This window comes from Microtus ochrogaster, chromosome 8 (genome assembly GCF_000317375.1).
Source record: "Microtus ochrogaster isolate Prairie Vole_2 chromosome 8, MicOch1.0, whole genome shotgun sequence".
Classification (NCBI taxonomy): Eukaryota; Metazoa; Chordata; class Mammalia; order Rodentia; family Cricetidae; genus Microtus; species Microtus ochrogaster.
In genome coordinates, this window is record NC_022015.1 from 66,409,106 (window position 1) to 66,418,694 (window position 9,589).

Genomic DNA, 9,589 nt, shown 5'->3' on the forward strand with positions numbered 1-9,589 from the left:
TCTGTGAAATCAGCTAGCTTCCAAGTGACCTGAGCTCTCAAAGCCTGATTTCCTGCTTACTCCAGCATTCCCCACCCTTTAACAGAGCCGGCTGGGTGAGCCAGGCCCCTTTTCAAAGCCCCAGGAAGCCGGAGTTGGCTGCCTCCTGCTGGCAGGGAGTTCATCCCAGCCTTTTGGAATGAACTCTGCCTAAAGGAGAGAGGAGAGAGCAAGCAGGGAGGAGAATGGATTATACACAGAGACATTTACAGTTCTGTCACCTCCCTCACTGTGCAAGGAGAAGCAGGCTGTGTATGGTGGTGGGGGGTTGTGAAAAAAGAATAATTCATACTAGTTGATGAGTGTCAGGAAAGTATGCGCTCACACGCATTCCTTCCTCTGAAAGTGACAGTCTCCATGTGTTCGGGTTGATCTTTCAACAGTGGCATCAGCCAGGTGGACTCTGCAAGGAATGGTTTGAGCTGCAGACAGAGTTTCATTTAACTTCCTTTTCCCAGCCAAGACTGGTCCCCAAGCTAGGTTTTCTTACGAGGTTGTTTGCTACGTGAAAAGCAAATTCCCGGAGGTTCCCCCGGATTGCCCACACCCTATGCTGGGATGACCGCTCCCCCGCCCGCCCACCCACCCACTAATAAGACATAATGCTGTCCTATTTTTGGTAACAATTAAAGGGCCTCCCGGTGAAAGCAGAACGCTGTTTATTTTCTGTTACATCACTTCACTTGCCTTCGAAGACTGCTCTGCGCTCACTGTTTTCTGTGATGCGAGCCGGCTCTTTTCCTCCAGCAATTGGCTCGCTCCCATCTCGCAGCACCTCGCAGGTCTCTTCCCCCAGCAGTGCTCTGCCTGAGCGAGGAACAGCTCACGAATCAGCTGGAGGTCCCTGTTTTGAAAAAGCAGATACAGAGGCAGAGAAGGGTGGACTCCCGTGTGACCTGTTCCTAGAGCAAGACAATCTGCAGCTGAATTCTAGAAGCCCTGTTCATGTGTGGGGAGATTTTCTCGACTGCATGGAATCAGAAAGAAGCAGAAGGATGGGAAATGCCTGCATCCCCCTGAAAAGAATTGCTTATTTCCTATGCCTCTTTTCTGTGGTGTTGCTGACTGAGGGGAAGAAACCAGCGAAGCCAAAATGCCCTGCCGTGTGTACTTGTACCAAAGATAACGCTCTATGCGAGAATGCCAGGTCCATCCCGCGAACCGTTCCTCCTGACCTTATCTCACTGTAAGGCCCGTAAGCATTTTGATATCTAATTTACAATTGAAAAAAATTTCAGTTGGTGGATTTGGGGGTTTGTATGGATTCTGAGAGGGGGGCATGGAGAGAGAGAGAGAGAGAGAGAGAGAGAGAGAGAGAGAGAGAGAGAGAGATTCCTCTTGCATGCTTGGCCATTTGACAGCACTAAGATTTTGCTGTATTTAAAATTTGTGATTTCCATAAGCTGCTACCAAGCACGCTTAGCGAGCCCCCACCCTAGACATTATTCTGAGGTACCTGGAGCAGCTGATCTCTCTCTTGCTTCCTCTGGGAAGGAAGAGAATCCTACTTTATAAAATACTGTGGGAACAGCAACTGTTGTGATCAATCGGATTAACATAAGGTCTGTTCTGTGTGTGTGTGTCTCTTTGTGTGTGTGTCTGTTTGTTTTTGTGCGTGTGTTCTGTTTTCTTTCAGATCCTTTGTGAGATCTGGCTTCACTGAAATCTCAGGAGGGAGTTTTTTATTCACACCATCGCTGCAGCTCTTGTGAGAAATCTTTCTATCACGACGCTTTTTAATATGGCATATAGTCGGATAAGCCTTCTCGTAAAATAAGCTGAATATTATTTCTATTGAATGTGGTGATGCTTCTGGAAAGGGGGAGACTATCAGTGAGGCGGGAGGCAGATGGGGTGGTTTGTAACTTCACACCCACAATGCAGGTTGATTCTCGCAAGGGTTAAATTCGCTAACCTGTAACGCCGTCTTCTTTAAAGGCTGTTTATGAAGTTGTTGGGATGTCGCCACAAGACGTTACCAATTTTAATGAAATTGCTTTCATTTTTAACTTGGGAACTTTGGTCATTTTGCGCTGGAGTTCTTGGATTTGTCAATGTAGAGCCCAGAACATATGCACTCAAGATGTTGTTTCCTGGGGATCTGGGGCAGCCTGCTCCTCTGTATGATTTACCATGTGGGGAGAACGAGAAGGGGGGAAAACACCATCGGTTCTTTCTAGGTAATTCCTTAAAATACCAGTTCTCCAGAGACTGCTTTCTAATCTCATCTAATTTATCTCCAGTCCCCTCACAGTGAGGGAAAGATGATATTAATACAGCAATACCCCATGCTCTGTGTTTTGAGTTGGCCACAAGGGAACCACATATTCAGTCTATGCCTGAAAATATTCAAAAATAGCCTTGGGCTAGGAAATCAGATCTTTTCACAGGCGTAATGAAATATGGATAATTTGTTCTGATGTGTAATGTTTGGCAATTGGACTCTAGTTCTTAATGGGGTATCACATGAGGGCCAAGGGGTCTTCCATGCCGCAGAATCAATCTTGGGTTGGCAGAGAGACACTTCCAAGGTAGAGTCAGCTGTCAATACACTGAATTTGAGATACCGTAACTGTGCAGGCTTTGGTTTATTTGCTTTCTGGATTTGTATTTGTTTCTCCGCTTAGCCATTTTGTTGAGCTCATTTATACTAGGCAAACAGTGTAAATTTGAAATCTGAGAATCCTGGGTTCAAATTTCATGCTACTAATCTCAGCCCACCATTCTTTGGAACTTTTATGTAGTCTTGTGCAGACTGAATGTCCCCTCCCCTCAGCTTCCTTAGCTACAAAATGGAAGTTATAAGACATATTTTGAAGAGCTGTAATCAGAGAGAAATTTAAGTATATAAAACTTTTTTTTTATTTTTAAGAAAGGGTCTCACATAATTCATGACGACTTTGACTGGCTGGCTATCAGCTGCTGCTCTTCCGCCCTCCACCTCCCCACTGCCAGGGATCTAAGGTGTGAACCACCACACGCAGCTTTAGATCAAGCTCAAGACGTGATATATTGGATGTGGCAAAGTCGTACGTGTTTTATAAGGGCTACAGCTTTAAATTTTTACATCAAGATAAAATGCTAAAAGTTCCTTCATATCTCGTGTGGTCTGCAGGAAATCCCAACACTGGCCTGACTGTTCCATTACCTTTACAAACTTGTCAGGTGTTTTGACATTATATAACAAGTTTCATTAATGTCCTTTCCCTGGCTAGTGCCTTTGAGCGATTGCCAATTAACTACAGAATTTCTATGGGTTTATCTGTTTGATTAAAGGAAGTGTTAACATGTCAAAGAAAAGAATTTTAAGAGGTTTTTTTTTTTCTTTTTAAGACGCAGAGGGGCAATGTCTATAACTCTGTGCTGATTCTGAGAAAGTGATCAGCTCTGCTTATGTTGTTTATTGGTCACGTAAATAAATGTTTGTTTTTAAGATGCTCAGGCACCTGCCTCTTCCTGGAATAGTCCACTAGATCAGCCCTTAAATTCCCAGCATTCTCAGTCACCCCAGTGTCTGTCACTCTGACACTAGGTAGACATTAGCTGGACATTGAGAGCCTGGACTACACTCTACTTTGTTTTCACTGGGTGGACCCAACCACACTGAGCACAGACGCTGGGCAGTCATGGAAATAGTTACCGGCTGCTGCGGGGTAATGTGATTTCACCTATTTAGAATCACAGAGGGAAGCCAGGGGGCTGGTTTTAAATAGCCCACACCGAGTGTGTGCCATGCTCCTCTGTCCCATGCTCTGAGTTCCTATGGAACATTCCAGCCTCTCTTTCTAAAAGCAGTTCAGGTTTCAGAAATAACAAAGGAGCTGGTAGCTCTGTCCTGTATGTCCTCAGTTACCTCAGTTTAGCTGACCTCAACGGGGCAGATTTGGCCACAGTGGCCTTATGCGAAACCATCAAAAGCCAAAGTCTGTCCATAGGCTCTAGGACCCTGTTTCTAAGGACCGTTTCCTGTGCAACCTGCTCGTTGTCTCAAGAACAGGCCAAATGAAATAATTTTACTGAGTAAAGGAATAAATGGTTCTGGTGTGCCCTGACCGCAGACAGAAGGTGTCTTGTGGACAGTGCTGCCCTGTGCCCTGAGAACCCTACCTGCTACTAACACGCCATTGGAACAGGGAGACCACAAGGCCACCAGCATCACGAGGGGTTGACAATGAATTCTAGGCCATGGATCTCTAGATGAATCATATATATGTCTGTGAAGAAAAATTTTAGAATCAATTCTGTTTGATCTTTGTTGAAGGCAGTTGGTTTTTCTGCTGTTTGAATAGAACAAGAAATGCCTGGTTCCAGCTAGGTGTGGTAATGCACCCCTTCAATCCTAGTAGTGCCCGAGAGGGCTGAGACAGGAGGATCCGGAGTTTGAGGCCATCCCGGATATACAGAGAGACCCTCTAAAAAAAGAAGGGTGTCTATGATGTGGTGTCCTATCCCTAGCACCCACCATAATAATCTGATTGTGTGCTCATGGCCCCACATGCTTCTTCAGACCTTCCATATGAGGGATGATGATAAGTTCTTTTTAAAATGTCACCCTCAGGTGCTTCGAGAAACAAATGAGGTACCCCAACTTCTATGTAGTATTTGGGGTAAATATGCTGGTAAATTGTGGCTGGCTATGCAGTAAGCTGTGTTGGAGAAGAAGAAAATAAAAGCCACACTCTGCTAGGGAGGAGAGAGAAATTAAAATGAGCCAATAAAAATTTATCAGATACGTTGTACAAAACATTCTTTTAAAGTATCCTTTCTAGGGGAAAAGGTTCCCCAGCAACAGTCATTTTCTTCATGGTTTTCACAGGGCCAGTTTTGAAGCATCACCAGTGAGCAGGATTGTGTGCTCCCGGTAGTTCTCAGTGCTGAAGTGGTACTTTTAGTGAACGCAATTTGGAGAAATGTGTTTTCACACATTACGGTCCTGTTCCTCCCCAGCTATAGACTGAAATCCCCAGTGATCAAGACTCATGATGGGAGACTCAGAGAATAAAATGCGGCCACGCGGCTGTTTGTTTATGGCGTTTTAATGAATTAAGGCCCTTCAACTCCTAAGACACTCCTATTTTCTGGCAATGAATTCCAGAAATACAGAACAGCAGCAGCAACAACAACAACAAAAACTGTACAAATTCGATAAGGCCAGAAAAAAATAACCATTTTTTTTCCCCCGATGAGATTTAGTCTTGGGTAGAACACATAATTTACCTTGATATGGATAAAAATAGTTTTTCTGTTTTTTTAAAACTATTTAAATTTAACAAAATTATTCCACAATTGACACCTGGATACATAGTCCATAAGAAATCAAAAACTCAAAACAAATAGAAAAGCAAATATCGTGAACAAGAAATAAGCCTATTCTTATCACAGTTCCTCCTGAGGCAAATACCCATGGGAGCTCTGGCTCTTTAAAGCCACTGGGTTCTCTACTATAGGTAATGAGAACAAAATGTGGCAATACTCAAGCTAGACCAGTCAGCTTCAGGGGTGCAAGGACACTTTCCTAGCTGGTTACATGTGGATGAATATGTCTTGTCTGGGTCCAACAGGTGCCGTTGATGCTGCTCTGTCTACGAAGCTCCCCTACCTAACTCGAAATGTCCATGGTTTCTTTAGCTTTTTAACAAATATTTCTTTCCTTCCTTCCTTCCTTCCTTCCTTCCTTCCTTCCTTCCTTCCTTTCTTTCTTTCTTCCTTTCTTTCTTTCTTTCCTTGAGACAGTGTCTTATGTACTCCTGGCTCTTCAGTCTAGCAAGGATGATCTTGAACTCCTGATCCTCCTGTCTCCACTTCCCAAGTATGGGGATTAAAGGCATCTGTTGTCACACCCTGCCACCCCCACCCCCACACCACTACACTGGGTCACAACACTCTGTTACCCTGTGGTGCTGGGAATCAAACCTAGGGCTTCATGCACGCTCTGAAAGCATTCTACCAACTAAACGACTACACCCAAGCCCCATGAGCTGATTTTCCGTTGGTGCAAACCGCTTCTGTGGGAGGTGTGCTTTCATTGAAAAGCACATTTTACCCTTCCAGTTATTCAGGCCAGAAGCCTGCCGGTGACCTGCCCCTCCTCCCTTGATGCCCACTTTCACCTGGGAAGTCCCCCTGTGAGCAGCCCCAACCCTAGAACCTGCCTCTTCCTCTTCACACAGACTTTTCCTGCCTAGGGACTTCCAGGCTTCTGCAGCACTGCCCCCACCCCCAGCTTTCCATCAGAGTCCTGGCCATTAGTGTTACCTTCTTTGCAACAATAGCTCTCATTGTGCCACCCAAGCGCTTGGAAGCTTTTAATGGTTCCTAGGAAGGGAGAAAAACAGAGTGTCGGAGCTGATGTTAATAGCACTTGGCTCTTTCCTGTTGTTCTGGACTGTCGGTTACTACACTGACCCTAGCCTCTCCCTCCCCATATACACCGGGGACTACCACGTGAGAGAATGAGGAGTCTCCGTCCTAGCCTGGTTTCTCATGTTCTGGATGCTTCTAAAACTGACTGAAGTTACTTAATTGTACTTATATCTAGTCTGTGACTGATATCCAAGGTGGGCAGTGAGCCATGCTTAGGGAAGAGTCTTGGCACTATAGAAGGCCAAACTTTGCTTCCTAGGTATTTGTTGCCAATCCCCATAGCCACAGACTTCTAGTGAAGCATTTTGTTTTCGGACCTTGGTCATGGTTTCAGCCTTTCCAAAGTTTTATATACCCTACTTTCACATAAATTAATAGAGTACCAGGAAATGGTAGGTCACTGATAAGTGACCTAAAAACTCCCCCCCTCCATCCACACACTACTAATGCGAAGAGATCTTTAAAGTTCTTCTAGAGAGACGGCCAGCATTTCAGAGACAAAGCATCTAGCCTCTCTGAGACCCCTTTGTCTTTAGCCTCCTTTTGTCCCCCCATTTTGCTTCCCATTTAGCTTCCTGGGTTCTTCGCTTGCCTGCAGGTGCCAATGTTTCTCTCTTCTGTGAAGGGTAAATAGCCCATTTACCCTGTCCAGAGGGACAACCAAACAGACGCAGCAGAGATGCATTACTAAGATGAGAAGATCATGAACACATAATTTTCTAGCTTATTTGTAACTGCTTAGTGAAAAATCAGTGTTTATTGGTGACCGGGGGACCGGGGGACCGGGGGAGATGAGTATTTATTGTGTAGCGATAAGCAGGAACAAAGCCAGAGCAGGAGATTCTCACTGGAGTAAATGGGTTTGGGGATCCTACCGTCCAGCAGGTTCAAGGCTGGACATTGTGAGGGGCACAAATGGGCTTGGCACGCAAGGTCACCTTGATCGTCTGCGATCAGAACCATGTTGCATGCACGGTCACCCTGATCATCTGCGATCAGAACCATGCTTGGCATTGGTGGTGATAGTGATGCCAGCTAGTGGAGATGCTAACATGGGCAGTGGTACTGTTGCAGGGGCTTCTCTGTGGGAGCCACGAAGTCGCCCCTGCTTCCCTGGTGAGCTGGCAATGAGGCAAGCACTAGTAGCTTTGTGGTCAGACACTCTTGAGTACCAGTTCCCTCTTCAATGCTTAATAATTGTATGATTTGGAGTAAACAGCAAGTCATTGATGTTATGAGTATGAAATGTGTGATATGCAATAGAGTCTATTGAATTGGCTAGCAGTAGGGATTAAAATCAGCAAAACCTGGCTTTCTGACCGTGGTTGGTGTCTTTCTTTTCTTACTTTGAACCTATCGTAGCCTCCCACTACGATCCTGTTGTATCATCTCATCAATCTACAACCCCAGCTTTAAGGTTCTGTGGTACTATGCACAGGTCTCTCTCAGAACGGGCTGAGAAATCTTGCCTTCAATTTCTTTTAAATAAGAAATGCATGTTGTTTATTTATAAAAAAAATGTCTAACCTTCTTTCTTCTTCCTCATGAATAAATAAGCAGAGCCACAGTTTGTAAAACATGTCCCATTTTTGCTTAAAATAGTGAATCTGAGCTATTCCTCAGATGAGTGCCTCAAAAGTAGGGTGCAAAGAGGTCTAAACTAGCATTTAGGACACAGGCGTCTGAAGTCCACTTTGACCATAAATGGACGGTGTCACATTGGGTAGGGCACACAATGTTGCCGGGCCTCAGCTTTCATAAGCATAAAACACCAACGGAAACATAAGTTATGGCTTTAAAACTCAAATGCTATTCGGGGTGATGAGATAAACGAAGAAAGCCCTTGGGTATGAGACAATAGAAAGCAGTAGGGGCAGGCAACCCGGAGAAGATATGACTCACTTAAAAGTGACATCCTTGTCTCTCACGGATTATTGCTAATGGCCATGCGGTTCATGAACATGTAGTCATTATCCTCCTAACCTTTAGGGAAAAGCAGATTCTAAACAGGACAAGGGCAAAACAGAGCATGAGTCAGCATTTAGGGCCTTCATGGTAATACCTTAGCTTCATCCAATCTTCAAATTCTATTCTATTCTGTGGGGCTGGAGAGATGGTTCAGTGGTTAAGGCTACTTGCTCTTGCAGAAGACCCAGGTTCAGTTCCCAGCTCCCATACCTTTTGTCCACAGCCACTTACAACTCCAGTTCTAGGGGCTCCAAGACCTTCCTCTGACCTCTGTGGGCAATGCACACACATGGTGGACCTACATACTCATCCACACAAAATAAATACATCTAATAAAAATAAAAATTCCAATACAATTAAAAAATCCATTATACTGTAATCTATGAACAATTCATAATATCATAGAACTTCACTTTGTTAAAGTAACATAAAGTTATTATATCAGTTCTCACAAACCAGCAAATTAGATTGGTAATTAAAAGAACTCTTGATATAGACTTGGCTTTATAGTTATTGCTAAAAGTACTAATGTATTGATTTCATGACACCCCGGGTTCAGTCCCCACTATCTATACCAAAAATAAGTCAAAATAAGTGATATAATTCCCTATCCCCTAAATAGTGAAATGGGACTGGGCCTTCTGTGTGGGTTGAAAAGAAACAGTATTTTAGTGTCTCTCTTATGGGTAAGATCAGGAAGGAATTGCTGGATCTACTTACACAGTGAGATGGCTGGTGTTTGCGGGTAAAGTGCAATGAGAAAGCAATGCGTGGGGCCGCCGAGATGCCTCACTCTGTAAGTGCAGGTCACTCAAGCATGAAGGTCTGAGTCTAAACCCCAGCAACCGGTAAAAGTTCTAGGCATGGTGGCTCATACCTGTATTGGGAAGAAAGAGGTGGGGGGATCCTGGGAATTTGCTGGTCAGCTAATCTTTTTGAATTAGTGAGCCCCGGATTTAGTGTGAAACCCTGTCTCAAAAGCAAAGGAGGGGAGCAATAGGGAAAGACACCCAATATCAACCCCTGGCCTCTACACACGCACACACACACACTCATACACACACACACACACTCATGCACACACACTCATGCACATACACACATATACACACTCATGTGCACACACTAATGCACAATGCTCATGCACATATACACACTTGTACACACACTCATGCATACACATACACATAATCATGCACACACATACACACACACTCAT

General features: G+C 44.4%; 1 protein-coding gene across 1 annotated transcript in view; it reads left to right on the forward strand.

The window, feature by feature from the left end:
- Positions 1 to 315: 315 nt before the first annotated feature.
- The window catches only part of Lgi1 (leucine rich glioma inactivated 1), a 42,499-nt gene continuing 33,225 nt past the window's right edge, over positions 316 to 9,589 (forward strand). The window contains exons 1-2 of the mRNA XM_005352206.3: positions 316 to 1,225; positions 1,676 to 1,747. Coding sequence (XP_005352263.1) covers positions 762 to 1,225; positions 1,676 to 1,747 — 536 coding nt within the window. The 5' untranslated portion in view covers positions 316 to 761. The remainder of the gene's footprint in view (positions 1,226 to 1,675; positions 1,748 to 9,589) is intronic.